Source organism: Coregonus lavaretus, assembly GCF_964263955.1.
Source record: "Coregonus lavaretus genome assembly, chromosome: 23".
NCBI lineage: Eukaryota > Metazoa > Chordata > Actinopteri > Salmoniformes > Salmonidae > Coregonus > Coregonus lavaretus.
Window position 1 is genome coordinate 8,670,914 of NC_140010.1, and position 22,183 is coordinate 8,693,096.

Consider the following 22,183-nt stretch of genomic DNA (forward strand, 5'->3'; position numbering starts at 1 on the left):
CTTGCATTAGGAGGAAACCAGGGCCAACCGCACCAGCATATGGTCTCACAAGGGGTCTGATGATCTCATCTCGGTACCTAATGGCAGTCAGGCTACATCTGGCGAGCACATGGAGGGCTGTGCGGCCCCCCAAATAAATGCCACCCCACACCATGACTGACCCACCGCCAAACCGGTCATGCTGGAGGATGTTGCAGGCAGCAGAACGTTCTCCACGGCGTCTCCAGACTCTGTCACGTCTGTCACATGTGCTCAGTGTGAACCTGCTTTCATCTGTGAAGAGCACAGGGCGCCAGTGGTGAATTTGCCAATCTTGGTGTTCTCTGGCAAATGCCAAACGTCCTGCACGGTGTTGGGCTGTAAGCACAACCCCCACCTGTGGACGTCGGGCCCTCATACCACCCTCATGGAGTCTGTTTCTGACCGTTTGAGCAGACACATGCACATTTGTGGCCTGCTGGAGGTCATTTTGCAGGGCTCTGGCAGTGCTCCTCCTGCTCCTCCTTGCACAAAGGCGGAGGTAGCAGTCCTGCTGCTGGGTTGTTGCCCTCCTACGGCCTCCTCCACGTCTCCTGATGTACTGGCCTGTCTCCTGGTAGCGCCTCCATGCTCTGGACACTACGCTGACAGACACAGCAAACCTTCTTGCCACAGCTCGCATTGATGTGCCATCCTGGATGAGCTGCACTACCTGAGCCACTTGTGTGGGTTGTAGACTCCGTCTCAGGCTACAACTAGAGTGAAAGCACCGCCAACATTCAAAAGTGACCAAAACATCAGCCAGGAAGCATAGGAACTGAGAAGTGGTCTGTGGTCACCACCTGCAAAACCAGTCCTTTATTGGGGGTGTCTTGCTAATTGCCTATAATTTCCACCTGTTGTCTATTCCATTTGCACAACAGCATGTGAAATGTATTGTCAATCAGTGTTGCTTCCTAAGTGGACAGTTTGATTTCACAGAAGTGTGAGTTACATTGTGTTGTTTAAGTGTTCCCTTTATTTTTTTGAGCAGTGTACTAAACTCTTAAAGTGTGTGCATAATGTGTAGTATACATATCTAACTACTGCGTTTTGACTAGAAGTTCCCTTAAGGTTTGGAGACTTGTTTACAATGTGTCCAGTTCGGGCTGAAGAAGAGAACGTTGACACTTCTGTCAAGTAGGAAAGTAGGGTACATCCAGCTCTGCAGCAGGACCGCACAATATTCAAGAGCATGCTGAACAGAGGACAGCCGAGACTGAACAGTCAGACAGTTTACTATCAGACATATATGTGAGTTCAGTATCAATAAAACAAGGTAGTATTAATATCATGGAACATATGAAGGATATTTCTAGAGCCCTTCTCAAGAAAATCTCTGGCCAGAATGTTGATAGAATAGCATCTCTCGTATAGCCCCCTAGTTTTGCTTGTTAATTAAATAGCCCACTGTAGACCATATAGTCCAAGGGGGGAAACTGTAATGCAATGATTGATTATATTTTGCTCCAGTATCAATAACAGGATTGTCTACAGGGTAGAGTTGATGAGGATGTTAGACCATAGTAGATGGGGATTGAGAGCTGCCTAGGATACCGTTGCATTTCATTAAAGAGCACAGCCACAGCACACTAAAGCACTGTTGGCATTTACACACGCTAATCCTGCCTCACCTAATAAAGAAGTGGAGAGATGTTTTATTAATATGTGTATTCTATAAATATACATCAATATAGAGGAGGATAAATTGTTCATTTCAACTGCCAATCAATGGACGACGTAATATATTTCACAGCAACCGCTATTTAGCAGCTGAATAACCAATTACATAGGATCTCTGTGTGAACAATAACATAATAATATAATGTAGTATAACCATGGAATTACATCGGATCTCTGTGTGAATAATAACACAGATGTTCTTTTTTGCGCAAATAAATATGATTCCATATTTTGTTTACCTGAATATAAATACAGATATTGTACATAAAGAAAGGAAGCAGTGTGTGTTGTTGGCCTCTGAGTGTAAGTGTATGTTGAGCCAGCAGAACTAACTTAGTCTTTGCTGACCAAACAAGCGTGTAAATAATTATATGCTACTTTTAAATGCCACTTGAATAAAGCCTTATTTGAATGCTTTATTTTCCCTGAGGGGATATGAGGACCACACAACCAATCAGCATACAAGCACCAAACTGGCTACACAGAGTATGTACGCAAACAAACAGTAGCAGACCAATACCACACACAGAGACAGAAAAACACATTGGCAAAGAGACACACAACATGCGACAAGTGCAGAAGCATGACAGTGACATAACACATGCCCACACAGACAGAACAGAACAAGAAATAAAAGACATTGGACAAGACAACAGAAATAAATCAAATCGACACACGCAGAGCGCATGCACGCACACACACACAAGCACACACGGAGCCGTGCCATACACAGTTAGACAGTCTGGATACAGGCACGCAAGCGCTGCCTCCACTCTCCCTTCATGCATAGATAGCCTTCTTTTCATTTCCAATTCCTGGGTCTCCATGACAACAAGAACGTTCCATGCAGAGAACGTTGTGCTCGGAGTGAAAGCAATATCCAAGGTCTACAAACAAGGCCTCCCGATGCAATCAATGCAAACGACTGCGTAGGCAGGTAGCCACATTACAGCTTAGTGAAACGCCTTCAATCAAAGAAGTGTGTTTATCAAATGAAAACCAATTTAACATGAGGGTTATTCATACGTATTTTCTAGACTGTTTAAGACTGATTTATCTCTCCTTACTTTAGAAGTACTCCTAACTTTTGGAGTAAATGTGTTATAAAAAGGAAGGCGTAACGAAAGAAAAGAAAGAACACACCAACCTTCTCGTAGCTCTGGGGGATGTAAGGGGGTTGATGCAGAACACAATGACGTGAGGGGGAGAGAGAGAACGGGGAAACACAGACAGAGTAAAAACGGCCAGCTCAAAGCCTCACACACACACCGCATACACACACCAACACACGTGTACACACGCACATACACACTGGTCTTCACAGAACCCACTAAAAATGTAGAATCAGGAACGTCAAACTCAGGGGCTCAAGAGCTTAGAACTGTGAGTCTAGAACCCCTAAATCCCGTCACCCTTACCCCAGTCGAGAACCTAGAACAGAAGTCTCAAACTCCTGGAGGGCCACACTGTCTGTTGGTTTGCATTCTTGCTTTTTAGTATCTCATTTAGACTTGAGAAACCAAATGTATTCCCTAGCATTAAAGTGGAACTGACAGCATTTTAGCAACATGAAATCTTATTAAAATCTGTTCATGTACACCCCCAGGAACATATCACACCCTTTTTATTTTATTTTTTGACAAGCGAGCACTTAGACATGGTCATTTTCACGTTCTCATAAATTCTTAGAACGTTTAGGAATTGTGTATACTAAGGAATTGTGAAAATTCTATAGCAATATAGAGTGGGAAAGCGGCAGTGTGTTTGGACAATTAATAGACACTGCAGTAAATAAAACCTAATAAAAACATCTGTCTCATCCAGGACCCGAGTCTACGCAGAACGGTGCGACATAGCCAATCAGAGCTACATTAGGCCTATATGCAAACAAGCCATTTGCCTGCCATCACTCACTTTGAACTGGACTGTGTGTTTACAGGCAGTTGCAACAGCACAACTTTAGATCACTAGAACGCATTCGGCAAAAGCCACAAAATACACTTGAATGGATTTCTGCAAATATGTAGGTAAATACCACGGGAGTCCTCTTACATTTGGGAACTTTACAGTCCTATTGATCAAACAACCATAAAAGGTAGGCTATCTTTCCCTATATGCACATCAACAACAACAAGATCAACAACTAATGCTAGCCAGAGCAAGATGAGCTAAAATCTAACGAAGGAACATTAGATAAACCCTCTCAAAAAATGCACTGATAAACGATGTGGAATAGCCTGCTCGTCCTTCTGCAGCTTGCCTGCGGAGTTGTCCCAACCAAGCACCCAAGCTAACTGGCTAAAGTTGGCTAGCTTAGCTTGCTAGCTATCTACTACCAGACACAAATGAGAGAACACCTCACTGACCATTTTACTCAACCTAGCAGAGCTGGTTAGGCCGTATACATGTTATATAGAGCGTCCGTGACAAACTCTTTTTTTTTGCCTACGTTTACTGACACCGGTCCTATTCAGCGGGTCTTGCGCGTTCGTAAATTCATCAGTAATTCTGCGCTCTGGCACACTCAGACAAGAGTGCTCTGAAATCGGAGTAGATAGCTACAGTAGCCAGAGTAAATTTGCTAATGCAAGATATATGCTAACTGGATAACAGTCGTTCAGCATAGCTAGCTAGCAAAGTGATTCATATGTCTTGCTAGCTAACCAAATGACACGTGCATCTCTAGCTGTGTAGCCACCGAAAAACGATATGAGGGGAAAAAGTCAGTCATTCACCCACACCTCCAATGACATGAAGTCCTCCTAGCAGCTAGCTATCTAGCTAATGTTAGGCTCTGTGTTTAAGCTTGCTACATAAATAGATATGCTAGCATATTAGCCATGTTATGACTGACTTGTGATCATTGCCCTTGCTAGTTTGATTGTATTGAAACTAAAACCGTGCATCCCGAATGGAGGCAGCAAACAATGTACCAGGCCAGCTGTGATTTACAACCTGATAGCAATATTTTTTGGACTACCAAGTAATGTATTGGTGAATTATATTAATCATGCATTGAACTGCATCCATCTATTCTGCCAACAATGCCTTAATGTACCTCATGGAATGTTGAGTCAAATATAACCTATTTTTAAAACCTCTTATAAAGTTGGTTTTGTAGCAAAAATTGGGAATTGTCTGTTTGTTTCATATCTGCAAAGTAGTTAAACCCCTGTTAGTTCCACTTTAAAGTGCAAGAGAAAAACAAACTCTCAGTCACTGTGGCCCTCAATTTAGAATAAGATGAGGAGGGATAGGACAATTGTGATGTCATACTGTAGCAAAAACCCTGGAACTGCACATTGGCCCCAGTGCAGTAAGGACATCACTGATCTATCTCTTTTTGTCTAATTCCATTCAGTGGCAGTTATCATAAAATACAGCACTTTGATGCAACACCTGTAAAACCCAGTTTAGTCTTGAACGTTATCAATCTTAGGTCACCATCTGGTGTTTCACTTGGTGGTTAGGTTTGGTTTGGTTAGTAGATGCAAATAGGAAGAAAATAAATAACAAAACAACATGTAGATAAACTAGCACTTAACACCACTTAATACATTGTATAATGGTGACAGCTGTTTCAGCTGTGTGACAGATGTGTGTGTGTGTTATAATGCATGTGTGTGTGTGTGTGTGTTTGTGTGTTCTTACATGCGTGATCAGTTCCTACCTCGCACATACAGGTTGGCCGGTGAAGAGTAGCGCACGCCCTGAGAGTTAGTGGCCACACACTCATACTTTCCCTGGTCTGTCTCCTCACTGTTCTCTATCTGGAGGGCACCTGAGAGACGGAGAGAGAGAGAGAAACAGAGAGATGGGGTGGAGAGAAAGAAAGAAAAAGTGAGAAAGAGGATGAGAGCGAGAGAGAGAGGGGGAGAGAGAGAGAGGGAGAGAGAGGAAAAAGAGACATTGCCATGGGTTAATTAATGATACATTCATAAATCAAATCTATATTTACTCATCAACCCCTGCATAGTCCCTGTGCCCAAGAACACTAAGGTAACCTGTCTAAATGACTACCGACCCGTAGCACTCAAGTCTGTAGCCATGAAGTGCTTTGAAAGGCTGGTCATGGCTCACATCAACACCATTGTCCCAGAAACCCTAGACACACTCCAATTTGCATACCGCCCCAACAGATCCACAGATGATGCAATCTCTATTGCGCTCCACACTGCCCTTTCACACCTGGACAAAAGGAACACCTATGTGAAAATGCTATTCATTGACTACAGCTCAGCGTTCAACACCATAGTGTCCTCAAAGCTCATCACTAAGCTAAGGACCCTGGGACTAAACACCTCCCTCTGCAACTGGATTATGGACTTCCTGACGGGCCGCCCCCAGGTGGTAAGGGTAGGTAACAACACATCCGCCACGCTGATCTTCAACACGGGGGCCCCTCAGGGGTGCGTGCTCAGTCCCCTCCTGTACTCCCTGTTCACTCATGACTGCATGGCCAGGCACGACTCCAACACCATCATTAAGTTTGCCGATGACACAACAGTGATAGGCCTGATCACCGACAACGACGAGACAGCCTATAGGGAGGAGGTCAGAGACCTGGCCGTGTGGTGCCAGGACAACAACCTCTCCCTCAACGCGATCAAGACAAAGGAGATGATTGTGGACTACAGGGAAAAGAAGAGGACCGAACACGCCCCCATTCTCATCGACGGGGCTGTAGTGGAGCAGGTTGAGAGCTTCAAGTTCCTTGGTGTCCACATCACCAACAAACTAACATGGTCCAAGCACACCAAGACAGTCGTGAAGAGGGCACGACAAAACCTATTCCCCCTAAGGAGAAAATATTTGGCATGGGTCCTCAGATCCTCAAAAGGTTCTACAGCTGCACCATCGAGAGCATCCTGACTGGTTGCCTCACTGCCTGGTATGACAACTGCTCGGCCTCCGACCGCAGGCACTACAGAGGGTGGTGCATATGGCCCAGTACATCACTGGGGCCAAGCTCCCTGCCATCCAGGACCTCTATACCAGGCGGTGTCAGAGGAAGGCCCTAAAAATTGTCAAAGACTCCAGCCACCCTAGTCATAGACTGTTCTGTCTGCTACCGCACGGCAAGCGGTACCGGAGCGCCAAGTCTAGGTCCAAGAGGCTTCTAAACAGCTTCTAACCCCAAGCCATAAGACTTCTGAACATCTAATCAAATGGCTACCCAGACTATTTGCATTGCCCCCAAACCCCCCCCCTTCATCCTCTTTTACGCTGCTGCTACTCTCAGTTTATTATCTATGCATAGTCACTTTAATAACATGTACATGTACATATTACCTCAATTACCTCGACTGACCGGTTTCCCCGCACATTGACTCGGTACCGGTTCCCCCTGTATATAGCCTCGCTATTGTTATTTTTACTGCTGCTCTTCAATTATTTGTTACTTTTATTTCTTATTATTTTATATTGTATTTGTTTGTGTGATTTTTTGTTTTGTTGGTATTCAGTCTTAAAACTGCATTGTTGGTTAAGGGCTTGTAAGTAAACATTTCACTGTAAGGTCTACACCTGTTGTATTTGGCGCATGGGACAAATAACATTTGATTTGATTTGATCACCAAAAACTGATTAAAACTACCATGAAAATGGATACAAGAGAGATTTTCCATTCTGCCATGAAAAATCCATGTTCCCCACAGCCAGCTAAATGAGAGTATCTAGCTACACACAATATGAGTCCCTGGAGCATATAGCTAGCTACACACAATAGGAGTCCCTGGAGCATATACAGTGGGGGAAAAAAGTATTTAGTCAGCCACCAATTGTGCAAGTTCTCCCACTTAAAAAGATGAGAGAGGCCTGTAATTTTCATCATAGGTACACGTCAACTATGACGGACAAAATGAGCATTTTTTTTACAGAAAATCACATTGTAGGATTTTTAATGAATTTATTTGCTAATTATGGTGGAAAATAAGTATTTGGTCAATAACAAAAGTTTCTCAATACTTTGTTATATACCCTTTGTTGGCAATGACACAGGTCAAACGTTTTCTGTAAGTCTTCACAAGGTTTTCACACACTGTTGCTGGTATTTTGGCCCATTCCTCCATGCAGATCTCCTCTAGAGCAGTGATGTTTTGGGGCTGTCGCTGGGCAACACAGCCTTTCAACTCCCTCCAAAGACTTTCTATGGGGTTGAGATCTGGAGACTGGCTAGGCCACTCCAGGACCTTGAAATGCTTCTTACGAAGCCACTCCTTCGTTGCCCGGGCGGTGTGTTTGGGATCATTGTCATGCTGAAAGACCTAGCCACGTTTCATCTTCAATGCCCTTGCTGATGGAAGGAGGTTTTCACTCAAAATCTCACGATACATGGCCCCATTCATTCTTTCCTTTACACGGATCAGTCGTCCTGGTCCCTTTGCAGAAAAACAGCCCCAAAGCATGATGTTTCCACCCCCATGCTTCACAGTAGGTATGGTGTTCTTTGGATGCAACTCAGCATTCTTTGTCCTCCAAACACGACCAGTTGAGTTTTTACCAAAAAGTTATATATTTTTTTATCTGACCATATGACATTCTCCCAATCCTCTTCTGGATCATCCAAATGCACTCTAGCAAACTTCAGACGGGCCTGGACATGTACTGGCTTAAGCAGGGGGACACGTCTTGCACTGCAGGATTTGAGTCCCTGGCGGCGTAGTGTGTTACTGATGGTAGGCTTTGTTACTTTGGTCCCAGCTCTCTGCAGGTCATTCATTAGGTCCCCCCGTGTGGTTCTGGGATTTTTCCTCACCGTTCTTGTGATCATTTTGAACCCACGGGGTGAGATCTTGCGTGGAGCCCCAGATCGAGGGAGATTATCAGTGGTCTTGTATGTCTTCCATTTCCTAATAATTGCTCCCACAGTTGATTTCTTCAAACCAAGCTGCTTACCTATTGCAGATTCAGTCTTCCCAGCCTGGTGCAGGTCTACAATTTTGTTTCTGGTGTCCTTTGACAGCTCTTTGGTCTTGGCCATAGTGGAGTTTGGAGTGTGACTGTTTGAGGTTGTGGACAGGTGTCTTTTATACTGATAACAAGTTCAAACAGGTGCCATTAATACAGGTAACGAGTGGAGGTCAGAGAAGCCTCTTAAAGAAGAAGTTACAGGTCTGTGAGAGCCAGAAATCTTGCTTGTTTGTAGGTGACCAAATACTTATTTTCCACCATAATTTGCAAATAAATTCATTAAAAATCCTACAATGTGATTTTCTGGATTTTTTTCCCTCAATTTGTCTGTCATAGTTGACGTGTACCTATGATGAAAATTACAGGCCTCTCTCATCTTTTTAAGTGGGAGAACTTGCACAATTGGTGGCTGACTAAATACTTTTTCCCCCACTGTATCTAGCTACAAACAATAGGAGTCCCTGGAGCATATATCTAGCTACACACAATAGGAGTCCCTGGAGCATATATCTAGCTACACACAATAGGAGTCCCTGGAGCATATATCTAGCTACACACAATAGGAGTCCCTGGAGCATATATCTAGCTACACACAATAGGAGTCCCTGGAGCATTTGTGACCAACCAGCTCGATTCGGTGTTTCGTAGCAACATTTTTTTTTTTTTTTTTTTTTACATTGGATAAAGGTAGAGACTCAGAGCTAGAAAATGGTCAATCATACACTACAGTTGAGGAACAATGGAAAAGTAATTCTGCTTTGTAAGTTGATAAACTTGTAACCCCACTTTTGAGAAAATGGCCCTTGAATGTTTTGGTACACCTACTGGAGAGCTCTTCTTTGTCTACACCCATTTAGCATCGTTCACACCCTCTTAAGCCTTAGCCCCACCCATCTCTTTAAGGATTCACATGAGGCCATGTGCTAAACAGAGTGAGTACGGTAGTGTACTAAACAACCAAAGATTTCAAGACTAAAGGCTGGTTTATACTACGTCTATCGACATGTCTGTAGACAGTTGTCGCAGTGACATCATGAACATTCTATTGTCGTCCGACATCAAACTTGTCATTGTCGTTATGAAAAAGAATAAACATAAAAACAACAGGCTGCATGACATCAGCAACCTGGTGGTCCAAAATAGCAAAGCTGGTGTATTTTAACAGCAATAAACCCATCCGTTTAAAAAATAATTTAGTATATGTCAATCTAGCAAACCAGGCAACTAAAAGCAACTTTCTTAACAATGTTTTGGTTAATTTCTAGCTTGTTAGCTACCTAGTTAACGTTAAGTTGGCTGGCTCGCCAGTTCAAACAATGACCATATCATATAGCTGACAACATCTTAACTTTAGCTAATATGTATTAATTATTACAGGAAAATAAACTCACAACAAGATCATTATTTACAAGTTAATGGCGAGCTAATTACAGAAAATAGCTTACGGTTGTGAGTGAAAAAAATAAAAGCAGGGCATTCTACCGGAGAATTTTAGAACTTGGACACTGTCTCGTTGGCCTAGCGTTATATCCTTATTTGACTTTGGTGCAGGTCATGTTGTTCTTCACATCACCGTCTCTGGTAAACACACACTATATCAAATAAAATCAAAGTTTATTTGTAACATGCACAGGATAGAGAAGGTGTAAACAGTACAGTGAAATGGTTACTTGCATAGTGGAGTCTTTGTTTAGACATGTAGCTAGCTAGCGAAACAATGAACCATAATCCCAACTCATAACGTTACTACCCCGCATGAGTCTGCAGGTAGCTAACGCTATCCAACTAGGTACAATGTTAGCTAGCTAGCTAACATTAGGCTATAACTAGCAATGCAAATGGCTCTGAGATACAAATAATATTACTACACAGATCATACACATAACGTTAGCTAGAAAGCCAGCCAGCTAACATTAGCTTTAACTTGCAATGAAAAAACTTTCGGACAAAATTAGAAACATATAATATCTGAAAAATTACATTGACATTTTAGTCATTTAGCAGACGCTCTTATCCAGGACGACTTACAGTTAGTGAGTGCATAATTTTTTTTTCATAATGTAGCTACCTAGACTCTCTTACCCGTATACATGGATGAATGCTTCTCCCTCCCTGTCACTGATGCCATGGTTGCCCTTAGTTTGAAGATGTAATCCGGAGACAGGTGTTTTATACAACAGCCTTCTGTGTGTTCTCTTTTCTACTCCCTTGCATATTTGCAATCAAACGGCAGAATTTTCTCCTTAGCTATCATAATCTGCTTCCACCGGACATTCCACTGATTTCAAAACTTGGATCCCCAGAAAGTGGAGAGCATCAGCAACACTTTTGCAGTTCTTTGTGATATCTTTAAAAAAAGTTGCGTTAGAAAGGATTACCTACTCATACTGAGCAGCTCATGTTATAGACAGAAGCGTGCTACATGGCAGACCAATCCAAACTCATCTCTCGGCATGTCCAGCCCATCCATTACCTCAGCCAATCATGGCTAGCGGGAAGGTTCCTGTCTTTTTCTGTGGCTCAACCAACTAGGCTTGTAATTTAACAATTGTATTCGTATTTACAGATGGCATACACGTTTGTTATTAAGGCATATGAAAGTTCACATGTTCCAGAAGGCAATTCTGCCAAAAAATGCTTTTTGATAAAAAATAAATGTTTACATTCAAATGCCTCTCCTGTGAAGTAGTGACGCACGAAATACGCCTTGTTTCCTGAAACGAGTCACATATAGCTAGCTAATTTTCCCCCAACATCGGACACCCCCTAACTTCGGACACTCTCTAGCGGTTGGAGGACTAAATCACCTCGAGCTCAACATTTAAATGGACTGGAAAATAACGGTACGTTTTGCGACTAACGACACCCTTCTAGCTAGCTGACCACCGATTTTCAGTGCAATTTATGTAAGTTAAGTTAGGTTTTGAGCGTTTTCAAAAAAGTTATATATGTCCACATTTTGTGGAACACGCTGCATATTTTTAAATTCAACTGCGCGACAGACCACACATAATTTAATATCCAACTTTTTACCTCTGAAATATAGCTAATGGATTTTCTAATGTTGCTAGCTTAGTTGCTAAATGTTGATAGAACTGCTAAGACAGCAAAAAGGAAATAAATTGTAAGCGTTAAATAATACATATCACGAAACAGCTGAATGTTGTCAAACTTTACCGTATCAAAATTGGAGTCCTCTGACAGAGGCGTTTTGCACAATCTGCAAAAATGTATTTGGAACTTTGAACCATTAACTTTTTGACACCTATCACTGTTGGCTATGTTTCATCTTACAACAGCTACATAGATGCAGTATTTAGTCAAATTTGACAATGTATGCATCAATATTAAACTAATTGGGACACTAATTTTCATTACAGATAGCATCAAACAAAAAACGTGGGTACACTTTCAGTTATTGTGAAAACTTTAATCACCTTTCAATGCCTTAGCTTTGAAATGTAAATGTTTATACATATTCAGATTGAGTTATCTTTCTAAAATGTGCATAGTATGCCAAGTTATTTAGCTACATGTATTAACACCACAGCATGGAGAGAGTCAAGAGGAAGCAGTGGAGTGAGGTGGACATGTTCCATGCCATGGAGGACTGCGGTGCAGGGATGGCTATCCGCCAGACTGCCAAAGTTAGGCATCTTTTGTTTTTAGGAGATTACCATGTGTATGTGAATTTTATCTGCTAGTAACAGTTTTATTTTCTTATCTACCAAGGTGCATGGTGTACCTCGGCAGATCCTGGCGGACAGGCTGAGTGGCCGGGTGACCCATGGTTGTCGCAGTGGACCACCCACATTGCTTGAAACCTCTCTGGTGCAGTACTGTATCTACTGCGCCAGCCATGGGTTCCCCTTTACCAGACAGAGGCTGATGAAATATGCAGGTATTTGGTGTTCTATGTGTTTATGTATGTAGAATGCTGGACTGACTGTTCTCAATGTGTGTGATGTAAATGTGGATGTGTAAGGTGATGCCAAAACAAACATTTTCATCCTGGATGGACAATTACATATTATCTTCTATTGTAGGTTTCGGCACCCAGGGGAAACAATCCCACCACTGGGGAAGAGGTGGTGGGAAATGTTCAGGAGGAGGCACAAGAGATAGAGCATGACGAGGCCGGACACCCTGGACAGGGGGAGAGCTGAGTGTGCCACACGTCCGATGATGGACACCTTCTTCACTTCTTATGAGAAGCACTTGGAGGAGAGTGGGTTGAGGGAGAAACCCAGACAAATCTATAACTGCGATGAGTCTGGGGACCAAGGAGCACATCACAGTGCTGGCCTGCTTCAACGCAGCTGGGGAGGATGTCCCCCCATTTATCATCTACCCCAAGTGTTTCCCCGGTGGCCACTACACACTGGGAGGCCCCCCCCCAAGCCTTGTATGGACGGTCAAACAGTGGCTACATTGACGGGTACCTGTTCAGAAAGTGGTTTTAGCACTTCATTAAGCATGCAGTGAAGGAGCGCCCTCTCCTTCTCCTCTTAGATGGGCACAAGAGCCACATGGACCCAGAGGTGCTTGCGGCGGCACTAAGGGAAGGGGTTATACTTCTTTGTCTTCCACCACACTGCACCCATGTCCTGCAGCCGCTGGACGTGGCATACTTTGGCCCTTTAAAGAATTTGCCAGAGTATTCCGCTACCCGTACCAGCGCTGAAAGGACATGTGCTATGTGGTGGAAGGGTTTAAGAAGTGTGGCCACTTCCCTTTTGACCCTTCAGCCATTGAAGGGTCCCGTTTAATGACGTCTCGGTCCGTTCCGGGTCCCACCACCGCCTCTCCTGGAACCAGCAGCACTGTGCCGTCCATCAGCACCTCCTCCCCAGTGATCACAGGAGGACCCTCAGCCCCTGCTCCAGTCCAAGCCCCTGCTCCAGTCCCAGCCCTAGCTCTAGAAGAGCACCCCCTAATAGAGGGGGGGCTGATAGCGAAGGACCTGGGGCACATCCTTACTGTCCTTAAGTATCAGCTAGATCGATACAGAAGACTCCCTGTGGTCGCCACATGCCTCACCGGAGAGGAATACACGCGCCAGTGGCAGGAGAGGGGTGAGAAGGAGAGGGCCGAGGCAGAGGAGAAAGAGCGTTGGGCAGCCCTCAGAACACAGAGGGCACAGGAGAGGGCTGCCATGGATATGACCATTGACGCCATCGCCTCTGCTGGACCCCCTGCTGGAACCACTCCTGACAGCTGCATCACCACTGCCAATGCCTCCCAGTGTGCAACCTGTAGGAGCCGCCGGAGTCCACAGCTGCAGAAGAAGGCTACGTGCCTACTCTCCCGGCCACACCATCGTCGGCCCCTCAACCCCACCATTACAAACACCAGCTCCTCCAAGCCATCGTCAGCGGTTTTGTCCACCACCACCACGATGCACACCACTCCCCCTGTCTGTCACCACCAACACGGCCTCCTCTGGACCAACTGCCTCCTCCGTCTCCCCTGGTCACACCACCATAGCAGCCTCGTCTGGTGTCCCTGCCCCCTGCAATTTGAATACAGCCACCTCCACAGGTAAACACATGTTAAATTACAAAAAAATGACTTATCACTCTCAGGTACTTCATAATCTGTTTTTCTCTCTCTCAGTTATATCAATTACTATTGTTGTTGAAGAACTTCTACATTTTGCAAAACCATATTAATCAATTTTTATTATTATTAATTTTTTTATAAAAGAAGACACCACCTGCTGTGCTCTCTGCAGGGAGCATGATCCGCCTGCAAGCTCCCCTCAGGAGTGTAGATCCGAGGTGCCATGGGTGTGCTGTGACTTCTGCCAGCACTGGTTCCCTGCAGGTGTGTTCAGTGGGATCAAGAGGTAGCGGTGGAGCTGGATTTTTATTGTGATTTTTGTGACAATATAGGGATGGAGGTCGAGATTTAATTGTTTGTTTGGTTTGTGTTCACATTAAATTATTTATTTGTACAAAAAAATAGAATGTCTAAAATATAATCTATATATTTATTGAACCCATCTTGTGTATTTCTTCCTTTACTTTCCAAGTGCACCTCTGCAACACAAACTCCAACAGTGTTTTCATTGTTTATGTCAATGCACATTACTGAAATTAAAGTTTTATTTGATGTAAATTATTAAGACTCATATTTTAGTATTCAACTGTTATCTACTTTCTCAAAACATAAAATTAATCTGTAAAACAAATGATGAGACATTATTTGGTTACAACACTGAATATGTTGGTGAAGAACAATTTTTTAAGAGTCCACAGGAGGGTGCACCGGGCTACGCAATGAAAAGTTGACAGGCAAGTCATTATTTTTCACCGGAAGGCTAGCCAACTATTCAACTATCTAGTAAACACTTCGGGTACGTGGGTGGTGTCTCTTTTTTGAACAAAATTAAACGGATATATCTTGTAATTGAACAAAATAGTAAGGTGGCCAATAACTGGGGGCTGTATGCCGATAATACGGGACATATTTTTTTGCTAAACCGCTTATCAAAAAGCTGATAATAGTAGTATTTTCACTGAAATGTCAAACTTGCTCATTGCTAACCCGTTAGCTAACATTTTTACGACACCAATAATCACAAAACTTTGATGGCTTGATCACAAGATAACACTGTTGAAGGTAATATATTTCTTAAACGCTGTTGAATATGCCGATAATACGGGGTTCCACGCTAGCTACACACAATAGGAGTCCCTGGAGCATATCTGTAGTCAAAACTTGAAATCCCCATTCTACCCTCTCTCCCTCTCTCTTTCTCAGCACACTTCACTGAATTGTTTAGCAACATTGTACATTATTATCCCAGTCTCCTAAAGCACGTTATTATCATGGCACATTGTTATTATTCTTCCAGTCATTTTCACCTTGACAATATTCTGCTGGAAGCCCTTCACAAGTGTGCACACACAAATAAATATACACGACTACACGCACACACACACACTCTCACACACAAACTTATCAGAAACAGTGTGTTTGACATGGAGCGAGCAGAGGGACCACAACAGCAGGGAATTACACCCATCTACCGCTCAGCGGGGAAAATGAAACAAGACAAAACAACTCTTTCACAAAACACACACACTTATGCGCGCACACACACACACACACACACACACACACACAGCTGCTTTCAGACTCCCCCTGGCTTATAGCAGTGTGACGGAAAAGCGTACTACAGAACATGACAAAAGCACAGTGTGGATTTGGTAGGGGGGTATTTCTGTATAAGACCTGTGACTGTGTTCCAGTGTAGAGAGAGAGATAACAATGATCACAGTGAGTCACTGAGACAGCTGTAGATATGCTGAACAACACAACTCAGTGGAGCTTGTTGCTATGAACATTTCTAAAGAATGACCAGTCTCGTAAGTGGGAGCCTGCTATGTTTGCAAGTGTGTGTGTCCCTCAGGAATTGACAGACAAACATAGATACACTGAGTATACAAAACATTAGGAACACCTGCATTTTCCATGACATATAGACTGAATAGATGAATCCAGGTGAAAGCTATGATCCTTTATTGATGTCATTGTTAAATCCACTTCAATCAGTGTAGATGAAGGGGAGGAGACGGGTTAAATAATAATTTTTAAGCCTTGAGACAATTGAGACATGGATTGTGTATGTGTGCCATTCAGAGGGTGAATGGGCAAGACAAAATATTTAAGTGCCTTTGAACGGGGTATGGTAGTAGGTGCCAGGCGCACCGGTTTGTGTCAAGAACTGCAACACTGCTGGGTTTTTCACGCTCAACAGTTTCCCGTGTGTATCAAGAATGGTCCAGCACCCAAAGGACATCCAGCCAACTTGACACAACTGTGGGTAGCATTGGAGTCAACATGGGCCAGCATCCCTGTGGAATGCTTTTGACACCTTGTAACCTTGTACAGTCGTGGTCAAAAGTTTTGAGAATGACACAAGTATTGGTCTTCACAAAGTTAGCTGCTTCAGTGTTATGAGATATATTTGTCAGATGTTACTATGGTATACTGAAGTATAATTACAAGCATTCCATAAGTGTCAAAGGCTTTTATTGACAATTACATTAAGTTTATGCAAAGAGTCAATATTTGCAGTGTTGACCCTTCTTTTTCAAGACCTCTGCAATCTGCCCTGGCATGCTGTCAATTAACTTCTGGGCCACATCCTGACTGATGGCAGCCCATTCTTGCATAATCAATAATTGGAGTTTGTCAGAATTTGTGTGTTTTTGTTTGTCCACCCGTCTCTTGAGGATCGACCACAAGTTCTCAATGGGATTAAGGTCTGGGGAGTTTCCTGGCCATGAACCCAAAATGTCAATGTTTTGTTCCCTGAGCCACTTAGTTATCACTTTTGCCTTATGGCAAGGTGGTCCATCATGCTGGAAAAGGCAGTGGTCGTCACCAAACTGTTCCTGGATGGTTGGGAGAAGTTGCTCTCGGAGGATGTGTTGGTACCATTCTTTATTCAAATAAAATCAGATCCAATTTTATTTGCCACATGCGCCGAATACAACATTACAGTGAAATGCTTACTTACAAGCCCTTAACCAACAATGCAGTTTTAAAAATAAAAATGTAAAACAAAAATGTTAATTAAGAAAAATAAAAAAATTAAAGCAAATAGCTAAAGAGCAGCAATAAAATAAAATAGCAGTAGAGAGGCTACAGTGAGGGGAAAAAGTATTTGATCCCCTGCTGATTTTGTACGTTGCCCACTGACAAAGACATGATCAGTCTATAATTTTAATGGTAGGTTTATTTGAACAGTGAGAGAGAATAACAAAAAAATCCAGAAAAACGCATGTCAAAAATGTTAGAAATTGATTTGCATTTTAATGAGGGAAATAAGTATTTGACTTAGTACTTGGTGGCAAAACCCTTGTTGGCAATCACAGAGGTCAGACGTTTCTTGTAGTTGGCCACCAGGTTTGCACACATCTCAGGAGGGATTTTGTCCCACTCCTCTTTGCAGATCTTCTCCAGGTCATTAAGGTTTCGAGGCTGACGTTTGGCAACTCGAACCTTCAGCTCCCTCCACAGATTTTCTATGGGATTAACGTCTGGAGACTGGCTAGGCCACTCCAGGACCTTAATGTGCTTCTTCTTGAGCCACTCCTTTGTTGCCTTGGCCGTGTGTTTTGGGTCATTGTCATGCTGGAATACCCATCCACGACCCATTTTCAATGCCCTGGCTGAGGGAAGGAGGTTTTCACCCAAGATTTGACGGTACATGGCCCCGTCCATCGTCCCTTTGATGCGGTGAAGTTGTCCTGTCCCCTTAGCAGAAAAACACCCCCAAAGCATAATGTTTCCACCTCCATGTTTGACGGTGGGGATGGTGTTCTTGGGGTCATAGGCAGCATTCCTCCTCCTCCAAACACGGCGAGTTGAGTTGATGCCAAAGAGCTTGATTTCGGTCTCATCTGACCACAACACTTTCACCCAGTTCTCCTCTGAATCATTCAGATGTTCATTGGCAAACTTCAGACGGGCCTGTATATGTGCTTTCTTGAGCAGGGGGACCTTGCGGGCGCTGCAGGATTTCAGTCCTTCACGGCGTAGTGTGTTACCAATTGTTTTCTTGGTGACTATGGTCCCAGCTCCCTTGAGATCATTGACAAGATCCTCCCGTGTAGTTCTGGGCTGATTCCTCACCGTTCTCATGATCATTGCAACTCCACGAGGTGAGATCTTGCATGGAGCCCCAGGCCGAGGGAGATTGACAGTTCTTTTGTGTTTCTTCCATTTGCGAATAATCGCACCAACTGTTGTCACCTTCTCACCAAGCTGCTTGGCGATGGTCTTGTAGCCCATTCCAGCCTTGTGTAGGTCTACAATCTTGTCCCTGACATCCTTGGAGAGCTCTTTGGCCATGGTGGAGAGTTTGGAATCTGGTTGATTGCTTCTGTGGACAGGTGTCTTTTATACAGTTAACAAACTGAGATTAGGAGCACTCCCTTTAAGAGTGTGCTCCTAATCTCAGCTCGTTACCTGTATAAAAGACACCTGGGAGCCAGAAATCTTTCTGATTGAGAGGGGGTCAAATACTTATTTCCCTCATTAAAATGCAAATCAATTTATAACATTTTTGACATGCGTTTTTCTGGATTTTTTTGTTGTTATTCTGTCTCTCACTGTTCAAATAAACCTACCATTAAAATTATAGACTGATCATTTCTTTGTCAGTGGGCAAATGTACAAAATCAGCAGGGGATCAAATACTTTTTTCCCCTCACTGTATATACAGGGGGGAACCGGTACAGAGTCAATGTGCGGGGGCACCGGCTAGTCGAGGTAATTGAGGTCATACAGTGGGGGAAAAAAGTATTTAGTTAGCCACCAATTGTGCAAGTTCTCCCACTTAAAAAGATGAGAGAGGCCTGTAATTTTCATCATAGGTACACGTCAACTATGACAGACAAATTGAGAAAAAAAAATCCAGAAAATCACATTGTAGGATTTTTAATGAATTTATTTGCAAATTATGGTGGAAAATAAGTATTTGGTCACCTACAAACAAGCAAGATTTCTGGATCTCACAGACCTGTAACTTCTTCTTTAAGAGGCTCCTCTGTCCTCCACTCGTTACCTGTATTAATGGCACCTGTTTGAACTTGTTATCAGTATAAAAGACACCTGTCCACAACCTCAAACAGTCACACTCCAAACTCCACTATGGCCAAGACCAAAGAGCTGTCAAAGGACACCAGAAACAAAATTGTAGACCTGCACCAGGCTGGGAAGACTGAATCTGCAATAGGTAAGCAGCTTGGTTTGAAGAAATCAACTGTGGGAGCAATTATTAGGAAATGGAAGACATACAAGACCACTGATAATCTCCCTCGATCTGGGGCTCCACGCAAGATCTCACCCTGTGGGGTCAAAATGATCACAAGAACGGTGAGCAAAAATCCCAGAACCACACGGGGGGACCTAGTGAATGACCTGCAGAGAGCTGGGACCAAAGTAACAAAGCCTACCATCAGTAACACACTACGCCGCCAGGGACTCAAATCCTGCAGTGCAAGACGTGTCCCCCTGCTTAAGCCAGTACATGTCCAGGCCCGTCTGAAGTTTGCTAGAGTGCATTTGGATGATCCAGAAGAGGATTGGGAGAATGTCATATGGTCAGATGAAACCAAAATAGAACTTTTTGGTAAAATCTCAACTCGCCGTGTTTGGAGGACAAAGAATGCTGAGTTGCATCCAAAGAACACCATACCTACTGTGAAGCATGGGGGTGGAAACATCATGCTTTGGGGCTGTTTTTCTGCAAAGGGACCAGGACGACTGATCCGTGTAAAGGAAAGAATGAATGGGGCCATGTATCGTGAGATTTTGAGTGAAAACCTCCTTCCATCAGCAAGGGCATTGAAGATGAAACGTGGCTGGGTCTTTCAGCATGACAATGATCCCAAACACACCGCCCGGGCAACGAAGGAGTGGCTTCGTAAGAAGCATTTCAAGGTCCTGGAGTGGCCTAGCCAGTCTCCAGATCTCAACCCCATAGAAAATCTTTGGAGGGAGTTGAAAGTCTGTGTTGCCCAGCGACAGCCCCAAAACATCACTGCTCTAGAGGAGATCTGCATGGAGGAATGGGCCAAAATGCCAGCAACAGTGTGTGAAAACCTTGTGAAGACTTACAGAAAACGTTTGACCTGTGTCATTGCCAACAAAGGGTATATAACAAAGTATTGAGAAACTTTTGTTATTGACCAAATACTAATTTTCCACCATAATTTGCAAATAAATTCATTAAAAATCCTACAATGTGATTTTCTGGAATTTTTTTCTCATTTTGTCTGTCATAGTTGACGTGTACCTATGATGAAAATTACAGGCCTCTCTCATCTTTTTAAGTTGGAGAACTTGCACAATTGGTGGCTGACTAAATACTTTTTTTCCCCACTGTATGTACATGTGGGTAGAGTTAAAGTGACTATGTATAAATAATAAACAGAGTAGCAGCAGGGGGGCGCTCCGGTACCGCTTGCCGTGCGGTAGCAGAGAGAACAGTCTATGACTAGGGTAGCTTGAGTCTTTGACAATTTTTAGGGCCTTCCTCTGACACCGCCTGGTATAGAGGTCCTGGATGGCAGGAAGCTTGACCCCAGTGATGTACTGGGCCGTACGTACTACCCTCTGTAGTGCCTTGCGGTCGGAGGCCGAGCGATTGCCATCCAGGCGGTGATGCAACCAGTCAGGATGCTCTCGATGGTGCAGCTGTAGAACTTTTTGAGGATCTGAGGACCCATGCCAAATCTTTTCAGTCTCCTGAGGGGGAATAGGTTTTGTCGTGTCCTCTTCACGACTGTCTTGGTGTGTTTGGACCATGATAGTTTGTTGGTGATGTGGACACCAAGGAACTTGAAGCTCTCAACCTGTTCCACTACAGCCCCATCGATGAGATTGGGGGCGTGCTCAGTCCTCTTCATGGCTGTGTTCTTAGATAAAATTGTGAGTGAGCCCCCTCCCTTGGCTGAGAAGCAACCCCACACATGAATGGTCTCAGGATGCTTTACTGTTGGCATGACACAGGACTGATGGTAGCGCCATCAAGGTGTTTTCCGAATGCAACAATCGGAAAGGGGATTCATCAGAGAAAATGACTTTACCCCAGTCCTCAGCAGTCCAATCCCTGTACCTTTTGCAGAATATCAGTCTGTCCCTTTTTCCTGGAGAGAAGTGGCTTCTTTGCTGCCCTTCTTGACACCAGGCCATCCTCCAAAAGCCTTCGCCTCACTGTGCATGCAGATGCACTCACACCTGCCTGCTGCCATTCCTGAGCAAGCTCTGCACTGGTGGTGCCCCGATCCTGCAGCTGAATCAACTTTAGGAGACGGTCCTGGCGCTTGCTGGACTTACTTGGGCGCCCTGACGTATGCACTCACTAACTGTAAGTCGCTCTGGATAAGAGCGTCTGCTAAATTACTAAAATGTAATGATGGCAGCTGGTCCTTTTGTGGCAGGGCTGAAATGCAGTGGACATGTTTTTTGGGGATTAAGTTCATTTTCATGGCAAAGAGGGACTTTGCAATTAATTGCAATTCATCTGATCACTCTTCATGACATTCTGGAGTATATGAAAATGTCCATAATCAAAACTAAGGCAGCAGACTTTGTGAAAATTAGTATTTGTGTCATTCCCATAGGGCGGCGCACAATTGGCCCAGCGTCGTCCGGGTTTGGCTGGTGTAGGCCGTCATTGTAAATAAGAATTTGTTCTTAACTGACTTGCCTAGTTAAATAAAGGTAAAATAAATAAATAAAATAAATTCTCAAAACTTTTGACCACGACTGTAGAGTCCATGCCCAACGAATTGAGACTGTTCTGAGGGGGGTGCAACTCAATATTAGGAAGGTGTTCTTAACGTTTGGTGTAGAGAGAGACAGAGAGACTGAGCAGGGGAGGTGAGATCGATCCAGACGCTGTATTTAATGAGAGACATGCCCAAACTAGACTGTAGTTTATGTGATGACAGTGGGCTGTGTGTGTGTGTGTGTGTGTGTATGGCGTGTGTGTGTGTGAGAGAGAGAGAGAGAGAGAGAGAGAGAAAAGGGAGAGGGAGAAAAGAGA

General features: G+C 43.7%; 1 protein-coding gene across 1 annotated transcript in view; it reads right to left on the bottom strand.

Annotated features, from left to right (window-relative positions):
* LOC311098856 (receptor-type tyrosine-protein phosphatase S-like) overlaps positions 1–22,183 on the bottom strand; it is a gene marked incomplete at both ends in the record, with an annotated part of 115,535 nt that overhangs the window by 40,441 nt on the left and 52,911 nt on the right. The window contains 1 exon segment of the mRNA XM_084139421.1: positions 5,372–5,482. Within this exon segment, the coding sequence (XP_083995547.1) occupies positions 5,372–5,482 (111 nt within the window).